This window comes from Podarcis erhardii, assembly GCF_964252035.2.
Source record: "Podarcis erhardii genome assembly, chromosome: 4".
Taxonomy (NCBI): domain Eukaryota; kingdom Metazoa; phylum Chordata; class Lepidosauria; order Squamata; family Lacertidae; genus Podarcis; species Podarcis erhardii.
In genome coordinates this window covers 53,671,343-53,695,260 of record NC_138508.1, presented here as the reverse complement: position 1 = coordinate 53,695,260, position 23,918 = coordinate 53,671,343, and the positions used below count along the sequence as shown (strand labels likewise).

Genomic DNA, 23,918 nt, shown 5'->3' with positions numbered 1-23,918 from the left:
TGCAGCCCTTCTGTGCACACATCTCCCTTGCCGAACTGAGACAGAAGCAAGCTCAGAAACATTTCATTATAAGGTGCCACCACATGAGTCTGCCTTTGTTTCAAGAGCCACATCTTCAGCGCACCATCAATAGGGAAGTCATGCTCTATTAGTAACTCTCTGTATCCATTGTCTCCAACACAAGCTGTGCTGTGAATAGTCCGAGAGTTCCTGTTAGGGTCAAGACAGGCATCGTATGAAGAGAGAGCTCATAACACAATGCATCCCTCACCCACCAAACTAGCTTGGCTTTCTCCCAGCTTTGCAGCCGAAGAGACAAGTGTCTGCAAATCAGTCCTTCCCTCTCCCAACTCTCATGCTTTGTGGAGGGGGGAGCACAACATGTGTTTATCAATTAATTTGTCTTTTTTTGGTGGGGCGGCTTTTTAAAAATGGGGAAATGTACTCTGATGCAGGGAAGCAGGAGTTCCTGGGGGAACTTCCCCAAGCTGATAGGAACAAAACATCTGGAGAGCACCTGGTTGGGGAAGACTGGGCTAGACAGTGCTACACCAGTCAGCTGGCTTCCTCTTCAAATTGAATAAAATGTTTCCTCTCTCCAAACTTGATCATGAAGAGTTGTAATTAGTTTGGCTAAACACATTGAGGATGCTTTTAGAATGGCTGTGACACCTCTATTATGATGTGACCTGTGGCTCTGAGACGGATTATTTTAGTCCCCGAAGACGCTGTAATAGAATAAAAATGTGGTGCCACAAATACTAAAGACTCTGAAACATCAAGACTGTAACAGTGCAATGCATGTCTCCTTAGAAGTAAGTCTAACTGTTTTCAGTGGTGCCATCTAGGTGTGTATATTTAGCATGAAGCCCAACTTCATTTTAGGATCTACGTCGTGAGCACATGACCCTTACAGGTGCCATTGGTCCACATGGTGGCTGTCACCAAATAAGCACACTGTTCACGGCTTACCATGTGGATTAGGCCACAAAGACAAGAAAACGACATCTGGTCTGCAGTGCCATGGATAAAATGACTAGGCCTGAGACTCATGAAGAAATGGACTCATGCATTTCAGCTAGCTGCTGTTTAATTCTACATCTTCTCTTCTCCATTGCAACATGTAGTTTGGCCCTTAACAATCGGCAGGGCCCTCTCCCCGCTACTCATACACACACCCTTAGGCAATTATAACTCCAAAGTGGAATAGCTATCAGTCTAAGCAGACAGTGAACATTTTTCTTCAATCCATGTCTGCCCCAATGCATTTTTGGGATGTTAATTTGGAAATATTTCACATTCTTCCAACAAAGATTAAACAGGGTGCACATATCATGTATATGACTAGCTCTTCAGGTGTCAGATTTTTTTCCACACTGCTTGGAAGTCAGGCATTATCTTTTATCATAGTTGTTTTGACATTTTGACAATGCACACAGACTCTCTAGGTTACATGCACTCTTTTCCAAGCTAAATTATTTTCCTTGCTTGTATATGGTTGTAATACTAAATGCAGCTTTCTCATCAAAAAAGAGCAATGAAGTGATTAGAAAAATTGGCATACAATCCTGAAGAAAAATATCAGAAGGGAGAGGAAAGGAATGAAGGAGTGTCGGAGATGGTCAAATAAAGCTGAAGGTTATCACTGCCATCCAGTCACAAATTACATTATAACAGAATTACATCCTAGGTGTTTTTTTATATATAAAATAATAATAATTTTCAATCGGGTTCTGTAAACAAGGATCATAGGAATAATATATGATACAAATAAATAGACCAAGTCTTCTCTTGCCACTTGTATATCACAAACATAGCATAATAAATTTGCAGTAATATCTATAACATATGGTTCAATGTATAAGTTATTGTTTTGTTAATTGGTTTAAACAAAAACAAAGGGGGAAACAGGATAGAGCAAAGTTAACAGATAACAGTCAACATCACACAGCAGCTAAATGCCTAATCAGGAGCCCTTGTGGTTTTGCTTAGATTAAGTATCAGTAATGACCATTTTTCCTCTTAAGTTACCAGTGAAGCAACATAAAGTGTTGCTATATTGATGAATGGGGGGAGGGATTCAAAGTGAATATAATAATGTATGTTTAAATTTAAATTTAGATCAACCAGATTGAGCAAAATGCTGGTGGGGGATTGTTCATTTTCTGAAATTAATCCACACTGGTATAAAGCCATCTTTCTTAATCTGTCCATGTGTCAACAGTAGTTTATCGGATAATCTTTCAAGGAGGGCAGTTTCTCAAACTGGTCTATACCAATTGTCTGTTGTGCCCAAAAGGTATTTCCAGTCTCTGGTTATATTGCATTTCAATGCTTGTAATAAATGACTTATTAGTTCTTTATTATGTAAATCCAGATTGTTGTCTTGAAATATATTTAATTAAGCTAATTCTGGTTTGACTTCCAATTGTTGTTTTGTTGTTTTATTGAACTGAGTCCTAGTTTTATTGCAGGGCAGTCTGGACTAGCATCTGGGGTAGGAAGTCAGGTGTGGAGAGTGCCTTCATTCACACTAGATGGAGGGAGTAAAATGGGGAAACCATAACTTGTCAATGGTGGTAATGTACATAAAATGCCTTGGGCAAAGTTTTCTGAATGATTGCTAAAGTGCTTTTAAAATGTGTGAGTGATCCTATAATATTAATAGTCAACTCAATTACCTGTGTGCCTTTCCTTATGCAACAAAAACAGCACCACCCAGACACAAGAGAGCAATTACAGGCTCGATGGAAGTCCAGCATGTGCAATAATAGCAGCCCCCCACTACACACGGCAACATTCTGTTGCAAATCCCCTCTTGTTTTGGCTTGGCTTTTGAATATTGTGTGGAATAGCGCAATGTCTTTAGAGCAGGGTTTTTCACACTTTTGATATGGTGGGATTCACCTTTTTGGACTAAAACCAGAAGTACATTTAATATTTTACTGATATGTCTAAATTTTACATATACATTGCACATATGTTTAATCGGCTCCCAAAACAATAGGCAGGTCTTCTCCTTGGAATTTCAGGGCAGTCCAGTTAATATAGCCTCTTGTCTCCCACCCTTTAGTTACTCCATCAGGGCTCAAGGTTGGGAGGACAGAGTTTTCTGGACGGTGCTAGAATTCACCCATACCTATCAGCTGCACCCCTCCCTTGGGATTTGGTGACTCACGGTTCATATTTTGGTGGAAAGGAGGAGGATCAAAGCTTCACTATGGGACCTCCTTGCTCCACAGGCCACAGAACAGTCAATGCATTCAATGTGCTGGATTAAGTTTTCAGGGCACATTCCAGCACCTCTCATGCAACACACAGTTCTGGAACCTATGCTCTAAGCTGTAGTAATTAAAAAGGTGAGCTGCTGGCATAGGTTAAGGCTATGAGTCGTGGAATTTAGAAAGAAAACATTCCCTCCCATTCCCATTTGAGAGTTTATGTCAACTATACTTGACTCAACACCTTCAGCAGACATCTATCGTGCCTATAGTGTGTGTAGATAGTGAAGCCTGTATTACCCACCTCCGCCCCATAGCTGATCCAGGTGGCTCGGCCCAATCAGCAGCCCTGCATAATCTGTTTTACAGTCCATTTGAGCGGCACACCCAGTTTTGATGCAGCCCACCCACTGGAATCTGCAGTTCTTAAGATGGGATGAATGGATCTATTTATCCCTTTAAAAGTTACATATAAAGGTGGGTAAGTTAAAACAGGGCTTCAAAAACAGAAGAAGAAAATTGGCTGCTAGACAATAAATAACACTCTGAAAAGAAACCTAAAAATAAACAGCACTGATACTTAAATGTGTTGCTCTTTTTAGTCCAAAGTGCTTTCAGTATTTTCTCTCTCCTCACTCTAGAGACAAAAGAACTTGACCTTGCCACTTGCTATGCATTAATCTTCATCTGCAGACACCAACAAAGGAAAAGCGAACTTAATGCTATGATCAGAAACGTCTATGAACAGACTTGCTTACAGTAATTATTGCATTCATTCCCTGGAAGTCTGTCAACACAAGCCCCCACTGGTGTGTGTGGCATCTCACACATTCCAAAACTCTGCCTTACCCAAAGCCATTAGGCCATGTGGAAAACAGTTAAAGCATCAAATCATTTGCAAATGCTCCAGGCTGCATCAAATGATCATAGCAGGAAACATATTTGAAATTAATCAAGTGAGAGAAAGAGAAAGAGAAAGAGAAAGAGAAATGTGATTGATAGTTTCTGTGTGTGTGATTGCAAAATCAATACACTGCAGAATACATGCTCTTTCCCTTAAAAGTAAAGGTAAAGGGACCCCTGACCATTAGGTTCAGTCGTGACCGACTCTGGGGTCGCAGCGCTCATCTTGCTTTATTGGCCGAGGGAGCCGGCATACAGCTTCCGGGTCATGTGGCCAGCATGACTAAGCCGCTTCTGGCGAACCAGAGCAGCGCACGGAAATGCTGTTTACCTTCCTGCCAGAGCGGTACCTATTTATCTACTTGCACTTTAACGTGCTTTCGAACTGCTAGGTTGGCAGGAGCAGGGACCGAGCAATGAGAGCTCACCCCATCACGCGGATTCGAACCACCAACCTGATTGGCAAGTCCTAGGTTCTGTGGTTTAACCCACAGCGCCACCCGCGTCCTGCTCTTTCCCTTAACATACACTTATTGTCCTCTGGTCAACAAATTGAACACTTTGGACTGAACTGATGATGATGATGATGATGATGTTGATGATGAGCCACCCATCTGACTAGGTTACCCCAACCACTCTGAGCAGCTAACATAAAATATTTAAACACAAAATACCTCAAACATTATAAACGCTGCTGTGAGCTAAGCTATAGTTTGACTTGGTGTATCATCTGAAACCAGGTTCATGGTATGTCTTACTTCTGACCAGCCAAGATGTATAACCAAGAGTGATTTGCAGCTTGTGGTTTGCTTGGAGCAAGACAAGCCTTGCCTTAGCTCATGGAAGAGTAGCAGGAGGAAGATGGGATGGAAGTGCTGCAGCTACAATCTTCCCCCTTGGAACCCTCACACTCATACATTCACACTAATTGTCACTGAACAACATTTTGCGGGTGGGCAATATTTTTGCTAATACATTTATTTTCATCTTTTATTCTTTTCAAGGTTTTATTAATAGTAACTAGGTACTATAAATCTGTAACTGTATGAATGTACCCAACTCTGGTGTTAAAATATGGGAATGATACAGATCACAGGTGTAAGCTGAAGCCCAGATTTAGAAACAAATGCCTCTTTATATACATGTGGACTTCTCAATCTGGCATTATAAAATCCAGATTTTATAATGTAAAAAAAATTGTAATGTAATTTTTCTTACCACATGCATAGCTGACGTTGAGATATTTTTTTACACCAGGCAGGCATGGTCTTCCAAAGTTATGGTTGTTAGCAAAGATTTTGCACCTCTGTTTCCCATAACACATCTTAGATAATACTGCTAAAGCTGAGTAGGAAAAGCAATCTGAAATGTGGGAGAAATTTTAAAAAAACAGTCATACAAATATAGATACCAATGACTTGTTCAAAGAAAGGAGCTATTATATACAAGTGTGCTTGGAAATATATACTTGGTGTTACAAACACAGTGCTAACTCAAGAAAGCTACTCACTGCAGTAATAGCTTGCCTCAATGTGACAGGGTCCAAGAGTCTTCGCTCCTCCTTCCCAAAGCCTAGTTAGCAGTTTCCCAGATTTCAGAAGGATGTGGGAGGGCTCCAGGACCCTGCCAGTGCCTCACACCTTCCCAAAGCCCAGCACTTCACTTAGCCAGCTTGGGGAGGCAGTGTGAGAGCTGGGAGAGGCATCAAATTTTGCCTCCCCACCCCCCTGCACACACCCGTGGAACAAGCAAACCAAAAAACAAACCCAAATTACTGGAAGATCTGGAGTAATGCCAACTTTCCCCCCGTCTTCTCCTTCTTACTTCCTTCTCTTTAGTCTCTTGAGATAAGCAGTTCTTCCAGAACAGGAGAATGACGCCTCAAGTTTGGACAGGTGCAGGTGGGCAACCCTAATGCAGCTCTGAGAATTTGGGAGGCAGACTACAAACACACCAGGACATGTCCTTTTTATGCATTGCATCTTGCTATTTCAGGGGAAGTCAACATGGTGGCCTCCAGATGTTCTCCCATCAGGCCCTGCCAGTTCGGCCACTGACCAGGGATGGTGGGAGTTTTCGTCAGCAGCATCTAAAGGCCACCACATTGGCTACCCCTGTCCTGTCTGATCCGACGGTGTTGTATATGAGTGTATATCTATCTTTGATCGTAGATTTGGCTGAGGAAATCTATGAAGTAAAGTGATTTGACTAGGATTAGGGCTCAGAAATTCACAGGGTAAGTTTCAGAGAGTCGTTATTTCAATGCCAAAATGAAGGGAGATGGCAACACACACACACAATAATGGTAGGAACATATTGACTTCTGTGATCACTGCAGGAGTGAGAGCACAGTCCATTGTCTAACCTCTTTTAATCTGCTGCCTTGCTTCTGTGATCAGTGGTTACTAACCACAAGGGTGCCAAGCAATGCTGGTGTTTTTTTATGTAGTGGACATGAATCCATCTGACACTGAAAAGACGAGGTCATAAAAGCATTTCCAAAACATGGCTGTAAAATATCAGCTCTGACTTGAGCTGCTATTGAACAGATTGGAGTCTGTTGTTTCTGAAGGAAAGTTCTTTTCAGGTACTAATTGGCTTTATTTGAGACACGTTTTGACATGCAAATTATTCAGAGCTGCTGGAGCCATAAATTGTGTAGAGTTTAATGAGACTGGCAATCCTTCTCTTCGATTCTGAAAGCCTCTCCCATTTCAAACACTGGTAGACTTCTCTTTCTGTTCTGTAGTGCACAAAGGCTTTCAATTCAATGGACTAGCCAGAGCCAACTGTACAGCAAAGATTGGACACGCCACACATTCACATGTGTGCACTGCATATCATGCAGTGACAACTGTGTGATGCTGGAAAGAAGGATATAATTAAAAAGAAGTTCATCCCAAATAGTCGTGTTTACTAAACAGAACAAACAATATTCATGTGATTTGAACTGTTTCCCTTGCTGCTTGTTGATCCATTTAAAAAAAGTTTCTCTAAGACTAAATCTTGGTGCTAGAAATTTCCTAGAAAATAAAAATAAAAGCTTGCATATTCGTGGGCTCACCATACTTGGGACCTGGGAGCTTTAAGAAGCAAATCAAATATGGAAAAACAACAACACTTCAAATAGTAGGATATAATGTTTGAGGCATTTGAAAGGATAAAATAATACTTGTTAAATGCAATCATGCTTTTTTAACATTGGGTCTAGTTTGGCCCCCGAACGTGATCCTTTTCACAGGTTATATTGTCTTTTGCATAACCTTTCCTTCAAGCATTTGTAATATTAACCAGAACAATTTATAGCTTCGGGAACATATGGGAACCTAAAACTTTTCCCATTCTCTCAGCTTGGCATCGTATTTCATTTTCGCTGGCCAATAAATTGTCTTTTAAATCTTGTGCCTTATTGGGAAAATGATTGGTTTGAAAGCAGGGTGATGAACACAACAGACAAGAACTTGGCCAAGCCAAGTTTAGAACAGTTGGCAGGCTATAATGTTTGGCGTAGAGAGGAGGTAATTTGTGTAGACCATGAAGTCAAAGTAACCAAGCCTTGATTTTTTATTACCCTGCTTCCTGTTAACATAGAATTCCATTTTCCCCCTTCACTTTTATAAGCAATACGTTAATATGCACATGTGCCAGCATGCCTGGTTCTCATTTCATGCACTGAGCCTTACAATCTTCTTATGGGCTAGGCAAGTATGGTCCTTATAGTCCATAGAGAGAAAATAATCCATGAAAGATCTGGAGCGGCCTTGCCATTGAGCACATATTGATGGCTATCCAGCCAAATGCTAGGCTGGGGCAGCAAAAGGAAACGGAAACCTTGATAGACAGATGTAGCTGTCCACTTGGTGCATGAGCTGGTGCAGCTGAGCCTATAGCAAGCAAATATGGTGAAAGTAACATACAAACGTTCATGTTCATCTCGGCTTCACTCAAGTACAGTGGAACCTCGGAAGCCGAAGAATGCCTTTGAACTTGAACATTTCAGCTCCCAAACGATCGAAATCCAGAAGTGATGTTCTGGTTTTTGAACAATTTTTGGAAGTCGAACGTCTGGTGCAGCTTCTGATTGGCTGCAGGATGCAGCACCTTGGTTTTCGAACTGTTCCAGGAGTCGAACGGCCTCCTGGAACGGATTAAATTTGAAAACCAAGGTACAACTGTAGTTAAAGTTTTGCTGTGTAAGCAGATGCATGAGGGACCTACTTATAAATATTACACATGGCATATTTTGTCAAAATAATGTTCAGGCAGCAGGATCTCCTTGAGCAACCGCCCCAGATATCTGGAGAATAATTCCCTTATGTTTTTGTGACGTCATTGTACCCTCAAGAAAAAAGCTTGCGTTCCTTTCATACACATTCTTTTTTGGATCTCATCATTTCATCCCGCTTCTCCTGTTTGAAAATGAATTGATCATTGTTATTACTAATACCACATGGGCACAGACTTCCTTTAACACAACTTCAGGCCTTATGTATCTCTGCCACAAATTCCTCTGACAGCCAGCCATTTTCTAAAAGAGGGGAGAAAAAATAAGGGGTTCCTTCTCAACCTCTATATTAGGCAAAAGCAGGAACATGGGGATGCTTCACAGAACAACTTTCTGCATGCAGACATAACCTTCAAGCTTTTTCCAAAATGTAAAGAGACAGCAGGAAATCTGATCAGGGGGCCTCTGTGGCCTGATTTGGCCCTGGGAACTAGGCCTATGTCATCAGTAATTCCCACATGGGTTTTTGTTGTCATCAAAACCCAGATGGTTCTGAACAAGCTGTGTGTATATTTTGGTCTTGTAATATGCTGAAAATAGGACTAAATGCATCCATGCCGCATACTTGGAACTAAGGCATAAACAAGCAGCACTCTGGCTGAAATCCTGAATCCTGTTAAACAGTTAAATATTAACTAAGAACTGAATCCTGCATTTTTTTTACCATAGTTTTCCAAGACAGTGCCCTGGCATGCTAAACAAAATGTTAGAACTTTAGCTAGGTTGCCTTTAAAATAATTATTTTCCATGTCTATAGTTCCTGTCCAAAAATCAGGGCAATTGTGTTCGCAAGCATACATTCATACAGCTTAGCTGTAAAGGTAAATGTAAAGGACCCCTGACCATTAGGTCCAGTCGTGGCTGACTCTGGGGTTGCAGCGCTCATCTCGTTTTATTGGCCAAGGGAGCCGGTGTACAGCTTCCGGGTCATGTGGCCAGCATGACTAAGCCGCTTCTGGCGAACCAGAGCAGTGTGCGGAAACACCGTTTACCTTCCTGCCAGAGTGGTACCTATTTATCTACTTGCACTTTGACGTGCTTTTGAACTGCTAGGTTGGCAGGAGTCGGGACGAGCAACAGGAGCTCACCCCGTCGCAGGGATTCGAACCACCGACCTTCTGATCGGCAAGTCCTAGGCTCTGTGGTTTAACCCATTACTCCAACCTTCCCCATCCAGATGTTTTAGAATGCAACTCCAGTCAGCTTTGCTGGACTGGTGGGAGTGTAGTCCAAAATATACGGAGGCCATCAGGTTGGGGGATGCCAGTGGTCATTGCCAGTGAATCTGACCTAACACAGATACTCTTTTGTCAACCTACCAAACTGAGGGAAGTGGCCCGTTTCTGTAGCACAGGTGTTCTCCTTGTGTGCAGCCCTGCCATATGAGGCAGAATAGATGTTAAGGAATTTCGGCTCTTTACAGTGGAGTTTCAGTTCTTCATTCTCACACACTAATCTGGTTTTATATTCAGCTGCAAAGGAAAGAGAAAAACACTGCTTATTGGTGGGGAGTTAGTCTGGTTGTTAGTCTGGTCCATTTACAAAAACAACCTACGATCACTGCTGAAAGTGCAATCTTTTTGTGATGTTCCCTGCTGCCCACTCCCCATAATATCTCAATTTACTTGTTTAATATGCTCACATACTTCCTAAGTCATTTGACCTGAGGTGGATCCACAAAAAGCCTTTTTAGTTGAAAGGTGGTGATTATGGCATAACCTCCCAAAAGAACCCAGCCAAGCTCAGTCAGTGCTTACTTTGAGCATGCAGTGAAAACCTGCCCCACCCCACAAAACGTAACTGGATGCCATGGCTGTCAAATGCTGCTAGAATTCTTTGTTGTTTACTACGACGCTATTGTCCATTGTGTTATGCATTTGATTTCTGTGTTTTGTGTGGCTACTTTTATACTTTTATTGTTTTATATTTTGTTATTTTTGTTGCATTTTTGTAAGCTGGCTTGGGGGGGGGGGGCGGGAATCCTACCTCCAGTGTGGGAGAATAAAAACAGAAGCTAGGGATAGGGGACCTGTGGCCCTTCAAATGTTGTTCAAGCCCAACTCCTATCATCACTGACTACTGTCCAGCCTGGCTGAAGGCTGATCTCAGCTGGAGTCCAACAACATCTGGGGAGGCAAAGGTTCCTTACCCCTGACATAAACAACCAAACAAACTAGCAAATTGGGCAGAGCTGACCACCTCAGCCATAGGTGCCTCAACAGTTTGTCAAACCATTTATTTATTTATTTATTTATTTATGGCCTCTGAAGCTAAAGAACATGACTTGCTTAAGAAATTTACAGTGCAATCCTATACATGTCTACTCAGAAGTAAACTTCATTTCCCCCACCAATGGAGTTCATTTCCAGATATATCTGTATAGCCACCTTTGAGATGAAGTTCTTATGGTTAGGGATGGGGAACACAGTCTATTCTTTGCATTTAAAGCAGAATTGATCAAGCCCACACTTTCCAAAACAACGAGTACCGAAACACAGGCATCCTTCAAAATGAGCACTTATCCAAGTTTTGTCATTCGGTTTTCCAAATGACATTCACAAAACCGCATATATTAGGGGAAAGTGTGTATAAAAATGAATTTATTTGTGAAAGCAACATAGAAAAACACATTATCTTGGAAAAAATTGCTTACAAAAATGTGCAGCTTTGCCAAAAATGCATATAAAACTATGCAGAAAAGGAGATGACCAGCCTTCCTTCTCCTTGTGCCCTCCAGATGTTTTGGGCTACAGTTGCCAGCCGGATAGTAATAATAATAATATTCACTAATTTTATATACCGCCCTTCATCTGAAGATCGCAGGGCAGTTCACAACATAGAAATACAAAATTAGAACACAAAACATATAATAAAAACAAGTACAAGAACAAACCACTAACCCCCTTCTTACAAACACATTTAAAAGGACATAGAATGTTAATCGCCAAAAGGCCTGGTTAAGGATAAATGTTTTCACCTGCCACCTAAATATGTGTAATGAAGGCGCCAGGCAAGCCTCCCTGAGGAGAACATTCTACAGATGAGGAGCAACCACAGAAAAGGCCTCTTCTCATGTTGCCACTCTCCAGACCTCTTGTGGACAAGGCACACAAAAAAGGGGCTCAGATGATGATCACAGGGCCAAATCAGTTTATATGGGGAGGGGTGATCCTTGAGGTATTGCAGTTGTGGCTGATGGGAGTTGCAATCCTAAACATCTCAAGGACACCAGGTTGGAGAAGAGAAATCTATGAGTGGTGCTGGTGATATAAGATGTGGGGAGACTGTTGTCTTTATGTCCTGCTTTTAGGCTTCTCAGGGGCATCTATCTGTCCATGGTTGGAAACAGGGTGCTAGACAAGATAGACAACCTGTCTGCTCCAGCAAGGCTCTTCTTACATTCTTAACATATATTATCCTGAATCTAACTTAAATATTTAGTTAGATAAATTTTATGTCTTAATAATAAAGGTAAGGGTAGTTCAAAGGAATGTCAGAAAATGCACTTGGGATAGAACTGAATTCTAATAATATAGCCAGGCTCCCTAAATAATGTTCATTGTGCCTAAATCTTAGAGGTATCCAGGATTAAATAACACCTGAACATAGCAGCTTTATGGCTAATCTCCTTATGGAGATAATTCTTTTGGCCCTCATTTAGAAATCAATCTACTTTTGAGAGGCTGGGGGTGGGGGAAGAATCTTATTGGGACAAGACAAGGTTTTGTAAGAGACACTCTCAAATTATAGGATTTGGATGGCCCTTCTCCCTTTCTGCCTCCTCATCTGATGATCCCTGCTCTTCGAAAGTTCTTGTATGGAGCAGCTAAGAGTAAAGATGGGGAGGGGTTGGTGTAGTAGACTCAATGTCCTTTTGGAGGACAACTCTGCTTTCTTCCTGCACAAAAAAACTTCCCCCTGCAGTGGTAATCTTGCCAGGGAATTTGTTCATCTGGAAGAGCTATGAGTATGGAGGCAGATATGGAGTTTAACCTTTGGCCATATCACAGTGAGGATATAGGTGATAAGTAATGAAACTGGTGAAAAGACACTATCCCAAACACATCCACCTGGAAGCAAATTCTATGGAAACCAAAGGGATTTAGTTTCAAGTCAATGTTTTTAGGAATCGTTTTCCAGAGATGTAAAAATCAGTTATTTAATGTGAAATGTAACAGTCTAAAGGGCTTTGTTTATTTGTGAAAAACTTTAAGTACATTTTATCAACAGCAGGAAACAACGTCATTCAAAAGTCCTTGGCATTTCCCTCACGGCTGCCTATTATTTGTGCAACCTGAACCCTACATATGCTGCCCAGCAGACAAACAATCCACATGTTTTCTGGTCCTAAAGGGTAACATAAAAGAATGAGGCTAATGCAATATAAGATAACAAGAGATTATTCTCAAAAATAACAATAACTACTTGGATTTAAAGTGAATAAGTGAAATTAAGCAAATGATTGAAGAAGCGCGTCCCCCCTACCCCGGTCTATTTATAAGCACAGAAAAACTAAGCTCCATCAAGAGCAAGGGGACTCATATTAGTCATATTTGTTTTGTTAGTTTTACTGGGGCTTTGTCACAACCAGCTTTGATTAGGTGAAGACTGATATCTACACACTGATCCAGCAAGAGAAATCTCCAAGGAGAACCGTATATCTATACACAGAATCCCTTCCTGAACTGGGAACCACACAGAGAGTGAATATGGAGAATATGCATCTGCATATTCTGTGATGTACCGGTATCTCTGGATGCAAAGCATCCACTGCAATCACCATTTGTACTGCAGGGTATGCATGAGGATGTGACTTCCCACTTTCACAATATGTATCCCTATCCCACTCACAAGTACCGGCTACTACCAGCTAGGTTTCCAATGAGGCCAACTCTGAAATGTAAGGCTTTGACCAACAAAATGAATGTTGTTAGGTCTAAAACCCTATGCACACTTATTTGTGTTGTGAGTACATCCCACTGAACTCGGTAGGACTAACTTCTGAGAAATGTGCAGCCAGTTGGCTTGCAAATCTAGCTGTATCTAAATCAAATGCAGTGCAACCTGATTAAATTCATAGCATTAGCTTGACCGTATTAGTCACTCACCAAAACACTTTCTTCAGGTCATTCAAAAGACAGAAGTCTGCTAAATAAAATACACTGGCATTTAGGTTTTCTGTGTTGCTGTTTTTTAAAAAACAGTGACAGAATCTAGTGAAAGAAAGCCAGCCATTACTATCTTCATGAAGTAGAAATTAAGTCACATTGCCCTTAATGGAATGAACTTTTTTCTATATTGGGCTCCCAAAGTTTGTTATTTGAATTTTCTGCACCAAAGACTACCGCAAGTAATGATTAGACTACTGCAATACACTCTACATGGAGCTAACCTTGAAGATTAGATCATATATCTGGTGCAGAATTCTGCTTCCAGGTTGTTAAATGGGACAGTAAGATGGGAAAACAAATCATCAGTCCCGGCTGCCTGTGTATTACTGGGCCCAATTCAAGATTTGGTACTCTTGTACAAAGCCCTAAAAAACTCAACTCCCACATACCTGCCAACCTATGGTTTGAGATCTGCAGGGGGGCGGCAGTTAGTATCTTATTGCTCTTTTATATTAACAAGCCATTTTGATTACACTGGTAAAAAAAACAAAATAGAAATAATGAGAAATAAATAAAATATATAGGCACACTAGTCTCTATCCTATAATAAATGGGGCTTACTTCTGTAGACATGCATAGATTGCACTGTGAAGTTTCCACCTTTCTAGAAAGGCACCTGCACTTATCCCCATTCACCTTAATGATTGATGTCCCATCTTGTAATGAATTATTTTTAAGACCCCCAACAATCTACAGCAGAAACTAATATGTACAGCAAATTTTATTCCCTAGATGGGTTATGCTCTTTTATGATGGATGTGCATGTGTGAAGCGTCATTTCCATACATTCTCTGACAATGCTGATAGGGATACTATGTCACTTCTGAAAAATAGCTGCAGGGTAGTGTTTTGGTTCTGTAGGACCTCTGTGCACATTGCCAGATGTAACTCACTTGCACATACACATAAACTTTTATGAAAAGTGGTGAATAACATGCTTATCAAAACCCACAAACTTTGGTACAAGGACTGGGTGAATCCACTTCAGAGCTTCGCATAGATTCATGCAAAGATGTCTGTGCCAGCACTGCAGTCAAAACAAAAAGCAAAACAAGTACAAAAATGACACTTGCCTGTTCTACAAATTACTTACTAGGTTTGCATTTAAAGGAGACTAGAAGGTATTTAGTGATTCCTGGACATAGATCAGGTCCAAAAACCCGACTATTGACAAGGAGTTGGCAGGCTCTCAGATCCTGGCATTCATCCAGTACTTTCTAAAACAATGAGCAAAAAAGCATAGTCTTGAAAAACAGATTCAAACTATATAACAGTTCAGACCCTGACATTTTAAAATCTGTATGTGATAAGCTGTTGCCCACTGGTTACGAGAAAAATAGGCATAACAATCTATACAATGCCAATACAATGATTTCCAAGACAAACCGAGTTGTGTGAAATTATGGGATGATCTGAGTTCCCCAAAATTCCTTTGTTTTACCATTCAAGTTTGGATGTGACAAACCTATTTTGAAATCCCCCTTAAGGGCTGTTTTATGTATTGCAAGGTGGCAGATAAGTTGGGAAAATGGGACACTATAGATTTTGTTATGACAAGCTGGCATTCCAGAATTTGTCATCTGTGAAGCAATGCTAATATAAAGAATTCATGTAACCTTTGAAAATAGGAGATAGGGACTTATTTTCACGCTTGAAATTTTTTGATAGTGGCTGCTGCTTTGTTACAAATTTTCATCCCACATGAACTACCAGTAAATGAAAAACCAATTTATCACACATCATATAACTGATGCCTTGAAAGGTGTTAATCACTGAATTTTACACAGAACAAAATTTATATTTACACAGAGCAAAATGCTACATTGCTGTATTGTTAACTGTCATAAATGAATCAACCAATATGAGAGGTTTATTGGGTACCAGATTCATCATGGGCCTGCTGCTACTATTAGCATTAAGAAACATCTTGTTTTTAGCAATTGTCCTCAAATTCCTGGAAGCAGCAGTTCCAGATTAGAAAAGTTGGCAGGCTATTACAATTTGCCCACAAAGCAGTAAAAGTTTTATAGAGAAAGAGTAGTTCAAAATAGATTGAGAAAAGTGCCAATATCTTTTTTTTTAAAAAAACAAAAACAAAAAACTCATAAACTATATTTAGAACACAAGTAAACAATAAAAAGCCTTTTAACTAGCATCCAAGAGGAGACAAAAATCAGATCTCCAATGCTCAAAAGCAGCCAATAACACATTCCTACTATATTCTAGTGATCTTTACTTCTAGTTATGCTAGCCAGAATCATTGTCTATAAAAAGAAATCTCTTCATATTTTACCCTGTGTTTTATAAGAGATGTAAGCTTAAAACTGCAATCCTAATCACTTACCCCATTGAATTCAATGGAACTTACTTCTGAGCAGACATGTATAGGGATAACATTGCCGGTGTTGAATTTGCTGTGCAACAAGATCTGGCCACTAATATGTTCAAAACTAATATATGGTCAGAACAGTCACAGATTAGGAGGGATTTAATTTTTCTTTCAGCCCTTCAGTGAAAGATTCCTGTATAGCATTCTTTGTTCTTTCTGTAAAATAATACTATGCTTAGATTATCTCTCCATTCCAGAGAGAATAGGTAGGATGAGATCATGCAGATTTGCTTCCAACAATTTGGTTTACTGTAGGTGTCTGAGATTTGAGAGAAGACAAAGCCAGACATGTATCTTGCATTTGAGTGCTATGTGAACATATTTGTAAAACATTCTATCATTCTATCTATCTATGTGCAGCTGGGATGTGTGATGGCTTCAAATAATCTTTCTGTGCAAGCCTAGCTTAAATCCCCAAAGATTCAAAGGACTCAAAATAGTCTTGGTGCCATGCTAGTTAAGGACACAAAGGAGAAGGGGTGACACTCCCATTTTCATGAGGACAGCTTGAACCAAAGATCATTTTTCAGCCATTAGAAGCATTAAAGCACATACAAGCCATGCTTATAAAACCACTATTCCAAGCAATATTCATTTAAAAAACCAGGGTATTACACTAAAAAATAACATTTAACTTCTTTATAGAGGGACAGAGCAGGGACCTGTGTAAATCCTACAACATCTGAATGACAACAATTTGCCTATCTCTTCTTTAATGACACTTATTTTTAAAATGTTTCTACAAACACTAGGTCCCTGAATAAGTAGTAAAACTTTTGCACTGTGGTTATGTACCTGCTAAAGGCATAGAAATATACCTGACAGTATTAGCCAACTGCTTGGAAAATCACCACTTTATAGAAATGTCTGGAAATTATCTTTATTGTATAATGCAAGTCCATTTAACATAACATAATGAATCTTACCTCCAAGTAAGCACACATAGGATTGCACTGTTAATGTCTACTGTATGTCTGCCTATATATCTTCTTAAGGAGAAAACTGTGGTTGTGAATTAGGCCACCAGTGGATCCTAAACCATACAAACATACCATCTTTCTATCAAAGATAGTGAAAAGTGAATACCCGCTCTCATGAAAAAGAAAAATAATGATGCCATGTAAAATAACAAAATACAAGAATCATCCTTAGTAGCTCCTCAGGAAATAACTTTTGCTTGCCAGTTCAGGCTCATTAGCTTTAAATGTACAGAGTAGTCCTATGGATGTGCTCTCAAAAGTAGACATCCAAGGTAAGTCTGTATAGGATTCCTGCCTCAGGCTACAATCCTAAACACACGTGCATGAGAATAAGCCACTCTGAAAACAGCAGCTCTTACTTCTAAGTAGAAATTGCACAGCATTGCTCTGTACATGGTGTCATATAACAGGATTAAGGATGCTACAGTTTAGGATTCCCATGAGGTCAGGAACCCGACTGCATCATCAGATCTTAATTATGTTTAGGAAATGATCTTTGCATATTTTGTATATCAGTTTTTAAAAATTCCTCTAAACCTACAAAATAATGACCAATTTGTCACAACAGGACATGACTGTGTTAGCATTTTTCCATGTGAGGGAAATATAAATATTACTGGTTTGTCTAACATGAGGAACATGATTGCCTTGACTTCTGAGGCAGGGAATAACCATGATTTAGGACTAAACACTTGCCTCTATGTCTATATAACTGTTCTTATGTGTCTACAGTAAGACTATCAGAACAGTGTATGTGTCAAGGGAACAGAGATGAAGCACAGGTCTCAAATATATTATTAATCATTGGGGCATTTGATACAATGGCAAGCCAGTGATTCAGAGGTAATCTTCAATAATCCTAATCAAAATTAGGCTGTAGATTCTACTGCTGTCTACCAGAAATTGGAGCCAGAACTAATTGGCAATCTAGATTTCTCCCAGGAAAATCCATTGACATAAGCTCAGTGCCAAAACAACTCCATCAATCTGGCAGACAAATTAAGTTGGACCATTGGGTGTTAATCTTAATGGACATTCTCATTGTTCAGGGCTCTTTTGTCCCAGTCTGCTTGGCAAGAGACGTCAGACAGCCCATACAACTACTGAGTGTGTGGCCAGCCACCCAATCCCCCAAACTGGATTTCAGTTTGCTTGTGATGAACAGGTCCTGTGAGGCTTGCACCACAGATCTATAGATCATGCATGGCTGGCTAAGTCACCACTCAGAACTGTTTGGGAAGATTTGTGCCATTGTATCGAGTTGCAAACAAATTGCAACCAGTTTCATTTACTGTATTGGCCCCCACCCGCAAATAAGGCACACCTTTAAAAATCGGCTTGGGAGCCGCGGACGGGACAGGCGCTGTTGCCCTGCGCTCCCGGGCTGCTTCCTGGGGGGAGGGAGCGGCGCTGTTTTGGCGGCATAAGGTTGTGAATATAAGCCACACTTTTCACGATCAGAATCTGGGAAAGAAGTGCGGCTTATATTCAAGCCAATACGGTATGTAGTCAGATATTGATTTAAAAATTTACTTTAAATTGTTGCTATTCAAAAATTAAGAAGTGACAATAAAATATGAATTTCAAAAGTAGCCAAACACATTATTAAGTGTCAGGATTAATTAGCATTGCATATTCTTCAGGAGCAAAGGGGTGGAGAGATTTTCTTTGAGGAGTGGTCCTGATAATAGTCTGCATTATCCAGAAACACTAAAACTTAGTCATATGCACAACTGAACCATCCTTCCTCCCACAATAACAACTATTCTATTATAAAAGTTACACTCTGAACATCAGTCAATTAATGTTGCCTTTACCTTGCATTTTAATAAATACAATTTATATCACTGAATCATTCTGAAAGGCTGTTTTTTTATTTAAAAAAACAAGAATAAAAATACTACAATATGTAATACCTGCAAAGTAGTAGATGCCACACAGTTTATGGGCTCTTTCATCATGGCTTCTGGATGTTGTTCACTACACAACTGGTAAGCTTGCCCGTAATATGCAGATTGGACACTTATTGTTGAATGTCGAGGACACTGCAGACTCAAGCGATCACCATCACAGGCATACGCAGTGTGGTTTTGCAGAAGTTTGGTTAGATAACCTAGAAAACATTTACCTGTGTTACATTTAATGAGGAAATAGCTTTCCCCCAAATGTTAAAATGAAAGCTGCAGTCATCGCTTGGCTTGGTTACAAAAGGTTTAACCCATGCCTCAAGACTCTTGAGCACTTCCAAACTCTTGTTTATTGTGGGATTGGTGCTGTTCCTGCATGAATATTTTTGTCATTGTTTGCATCAAAATGCCAGCCCGTAGTTTCCTCCCATTTAATCTAGTTTTATCCTTACGACAGAAAATTTGCCAAAGTAAAATAAATAAATAAACCTGTTGCCACAGCCTGTATTAAGTTCTCTGCTCTGCTACAGATTTCCTGAGAAAGTTACAAAAAAGGCAGCTTTATGTCAAAGTTGCTATAAGCGTTTTATTTTTTGTTTCTCTCTTGTAAACTGGCGAGACAGAGGGCAAAGCACTGGTTTGCATTATGTGATCTGCAGTAGTCTACTGAGTGTTTCTTTCTCGTTTAATGTAGAGGATTAGATGGTTTTCTGGCCCGTGGAAAGAGAATGCTAAATGTGGCAATGCTTATTTGAATCTTTAAACTTCATATCAGTTAATCAACCATATCCCTCCCTCAGTAATTTTCCAGCTGCGCGAGAGCCAAGTAGGATGTAAAAAAAAAAAAAAAAAAAAGATTCACTCATTTCTACTCATCTAGTATTTCATGTATTCAGGCTTAACCAAAAACATATTGTGGAATTGTGCCCACTAAAATGAGAGGGTTTTGCTTCTGCACTGTGTGCCCGATTCATAGAACTGCACCCACTAGAACGGGACAGGGGAACCTTTTTCAGCCTGGGAACTGCATTCCCTTCTGGGCAACTTTTGGGGTGGGGGACGCAAAAGTGGGCAGAGCGACAAAAGTAGGTTTTGTCTTTGTACATCAGGCTAGTTTTTATTCATTCACACACCCCTCTTAGATCTCCATCCAGAGAAGCATTATCAGAGTTTAGGGACATATTCAATTCAGGCAAACACACTCCAAGAGAGGGCAAAGAGGGGTGTGGCTAGGGAGAGCTCTGAGGGCCAGATAGAGAGGCCTGGAGGACCACATTCAGCCCTGGGCCTGCGGTTCCCATACCTACACTAGATGCACACAGACACATGGGTTTGTCTTCCAGGAACTTCCAGGAAGTTCACAAGAAAAGCACAAAGGCAATAGCCCTCCGCTACTCTGTGTTGGACCAGCAGCTTGTATTTAGAGACAAAGTGTCTCTGAACATAACATTTCCTTTTATCTATCATGGAAAATATCCACTCAGAGTCATATCCTCTGTGAATTTTCCTAATCCAGTTTTATAGCCATCTAAACCAGTGGTAATCTCATCTTGTGGTAGTGAATTCCAAAAATTCATTAAGAAATGATAGGTTTATCCATTAACTTCAATGGGCTTACTCTGAGTAGGACTGCCATTGAATAGCACCACCCCTGGCCATTATCACACATAAAATTAAAATACAGTACCTCTACATTTTGGTTTTTTGAAAAATAGATGTATAATTAAAGCCTGAGTTTGCTAAATATCAGCCCTAGGAATGTTCCTTTTCAATATGCATGCACTTTTCACCCGCTCCGACGTTCCTTTGAACATATCAGTAAAATTTTAAAACACACTTAGACTAACATGGCAAATTGTCAGTGTTAAGTCTATAAAATTACTTGTATTTTATTTAGAGCCAAACTCCCCCATGAAAAGGCACAAACCAAGTCAACATTGGCAGTTTCATAGTAATTCTTATAAAAACAGATATATACCGTATTTCCCATTAATTTCTACACACAATGCATTATAAAACTTTGAAGCCTTTTAGTTTATGGTGTGTCGGGGAAACATCAATTTATTTATTTTTTTACTGTTGTTCCTTATTCCAGATGTGGCTCACCAAATCCATATTTTTCCATTACTTTTAAATTGGCATGGAGTACAAAACAGAAGGACCACACATTCTAGTCTACTGTTCCTTGGTGCGCAACATTAAAATTTGTTCTTGTCGTCCCAACAAGATACATTGCGTTTCCACCCGCATTGCTCAGCCTAGACACTGAGGCCCAGCTCTGAGGGCCTTCTGGCAGTTCCCTCATTTAGAGAAGTGAAGCCACAGGGAACCAGGCAGAGGACCTTCTCAGTAGTTGTGCCTGCCCTGTGAAACACCCTTCTGCTGGATGTCAAAGAGATAAGCAATCATATTACTTTTCTTGGAAGCCAGCCAGCATGGCTGGGGCAACCCACTCACATGAGGGGGGTATGTAAGAAATACATTATTATTGTTGTTATTATATTTTCATGGAGAGCAAGACTTAGGTTAGTTACAAATTAGCACTTAACCAGCACCACACAGCTGTATACTCTTCCATTCATGATAAACTGATGACTAATCTCCCCAGGGTGAGAGAGCTAACCCTGAAGAAATGTGGCTGTTTATGTAGATGAAGGATGGGGACCCTCAGGTCCAAGGAGCCAAAAGCAGCCCTCCAGAACTCATTATCTGACCCTCAGGACTCTCCACAGGGCCACACCTCAGAAGCCTTGCTCTGCACCTTCCTTGAGTACTTTTGCTGCCTAGAATGTCCCCTCAAACACTGAAAATGCTTCTGACTTGTCTGAATGGAAGATTAAAGAGGGATGTGCGAGTGTGTAGAGAAACCAGCTTACTGTACAAAAGGTAAAATTCACATCCATTGCTCTGCTCACCTTCGCCTTTGGCCCTGCTCACCACAGGAATGTGGCCCCTGGAAGGTTGCCCAAATCATAATGTGGCCTCAAGGCTGAAATGTTCCCCCACCCCTGACATAGACAAAGTAATTTACTCTGTAAAAAAAAAGTGCACAACTGAGTTGCCAACTTCTTCCAGAAGAAGGGAGCTTCTGTGCTGTTACTGTTAATATAATATTGACAGGAAAAGGTTGGCAGGTACAGCTTCTTCTATTGGAGGAGCCCGCTTCAGAAACATAGAGCCAGATGTCAAAATGTAGAGAACTAGTTCCTCTGACTATTTGCCTTTCTTTCCCATCCACCTCCCTCCAATTGGAATTAGGACCAGAATCTATTAAGCATTCACTGTGTGTACAGTCTGCATGTAAAGCGCTCTCTGACACCTGTGTGCTGGCAACACGGTTTAAAGGCAGCATAGTTAGAGATACTCTTCTCAGCAGCATGCCCTCAGGACTTTGAAGAATTTGGTCCTAAATCTGTGACAGTTTAGGTTTCAAATTGCTTGGAACCAGAAGTTCCCATGTACAAAGAAGCCCAGTATTCCCTAGAGAATATCAGCTATGCAAACTTTTGAATGAGTTCCCGAGCATCTTAACTGCTACTTTGATCCTGCAAATTCCTATTCCAGTATCTAAGCAAGTTTCACCAACAATTATACTATTCAGTTCTAAAAATGGCTTAAAAACAACCGTCTCCCATTGCTTCATGTGTGCAGGTACATTTTATTTGTTTAATAAGTCACCTAGACTTGATATGAAAGAAATTTTATCCCTCCAGGTGGCATTTAAAACATCCGTAATGTTATTACAGTAAGTCCACACTTTTACACAACGAAGGGAATAAAAATAGTCGTGAGATTTTGATAAGAAAAACTGGCAATGTATTGGTATGTGGATTGCTTCACTCAGGCACTGTACTCTGTGGAGACATTAATAGCTCATGAAGTTCTGCTTTTCAGATTTCACACAGCTAAGTCTTGCCTCTACATTTCATGCACAGTAGGCAGAGCTAAAATCTCATAGTCATTTATGGAGGAACTCAAAACTGTTTGTTCTGATTACAATATCTGCATTTTGTTTTTGTGGAATATTCAACATTTTGGCAAAGAACGGGTTGGAGAAAGGATGACAGGAATGTGCTTGTGGAAACACTAGATTGGGAATATGATGTTCTATGGAGGGTCAGATGTGCAGGATGCTGAAGTCCCGTCTCTTGAGACACACAACAAATGCCTCTTTGGTCTCCAGCCCTGCAATATTTGTTCTCCATAACAATCATGAGGCTTAGAAACTTGTTTTAAAAGGGCACACTGGCATTGTCAAGAAGTCAATGTCGCATTACATTTAGTGTAGAAGGCAGACCATACTGAATACATCAGAGACCTAGTTCACATACATAGGCAAAACTGCTCCCATATCCTTAAGTTAAATTCCCAAACTAAAGTTGTCAGAAGCTATTGCTGCTAACTTCGGTGAATGGCAAAGCAGAGGGTTCTATGCAGGAGTCTCTAGCAACAGTGCTTCAGAAGAAGTGCACAAGATCAGCAAGCCTCAAGAGGAGCTCATTTAGGGTGAAACATCAGATTTGCATTGACCTCAGGGATGGCAGTTCTACTTCAGTTCCTGGATAGACCACTCAGGTTCTGTCTTGTAGATCTGTATCTGCAGGGGCTGTTGAAAAGCTTTCTGAGAATATTGCCAAAGAGTTATTTATTAGCCACATACACACCCTTCACATGCTCCATCATTTGACAAAGGAGAGTATCAAAAAAGGACACTTCCAATTGGTTTGGCCCTTTGGTCCTTTTCAAGCTGTCTTGCATCACCCATTATGCCACTGCAGCTCTTTTAAACTGCTCTTTGGCAGGCTCAGGCTCCATTGCCTCTCACTTGTCAAGGGACAAGTGGGAACTTGAATGGTTGCTCTCCCCTTTCCCTATTGGCCAGATCAAAACAGATGTACAGGCAGCTCATTCAAAATATCTCTTGAGGGGCCATGCTAGGATCAGTGAAAGTCTTGTTTATTTGCAAATAACAAGAGTTCAACAGAGGAAGGAGAAAGATTGTACACTGATAATTTGCGCATGCTATTTTCCTATTTCCCACGCAAAGTTAAAAAACATAAAG

General features: G+C 40.4%; 1 protein-coding gene and 1 long non-coding RNA gene across 4 annotated transcripts in view; one reads left to right on the top strand and one right to left on the bottom strand.

Annotated features, from left to right (window-relative positions):
- Nucleotides 1-23,918, bottom strand: part of EVA1C (eva-1 homolog C) — a 42,531-nt gene that overhangs the window by 4,039 nt on the left and 14,574 nt on the right. For all 3 annotated transcript variants that reach the window (XM_081859294.1, XM_081859292.1, XM_081859293.1), the window contains exons 2-5: nt 18,866-19,062; nt 14,674-14,797; nt 9,729-9,881; nt 5,343-5,486 (exon numbers count right to left, since the gene is read on the bottom strand). In XM_081859294.1, the coding sequence (XP_081715420.1) occupies nt 5,343-5,486; nt 9,729-9,881; nt 14,674-14,797; nt 18,866-18,910 (466 nt within the window). In that variant the 5' untranslated portion in view covers nt 18,911-19,062. The remainder of the gene's footprint in view (nt 1-5,342; nt 5,487-9,728; nt 9,882-14,673; nt 14,798-18,865; nt 19,063-23,918) is intronic.
- Nucleotides 1-23,918, top strand: part of LOC309340502 — a 44,509-nt gene that overhangs the window by 10,613 nt on the left and 9,978 nt on the right. The window lies entirely within an intron of this gene.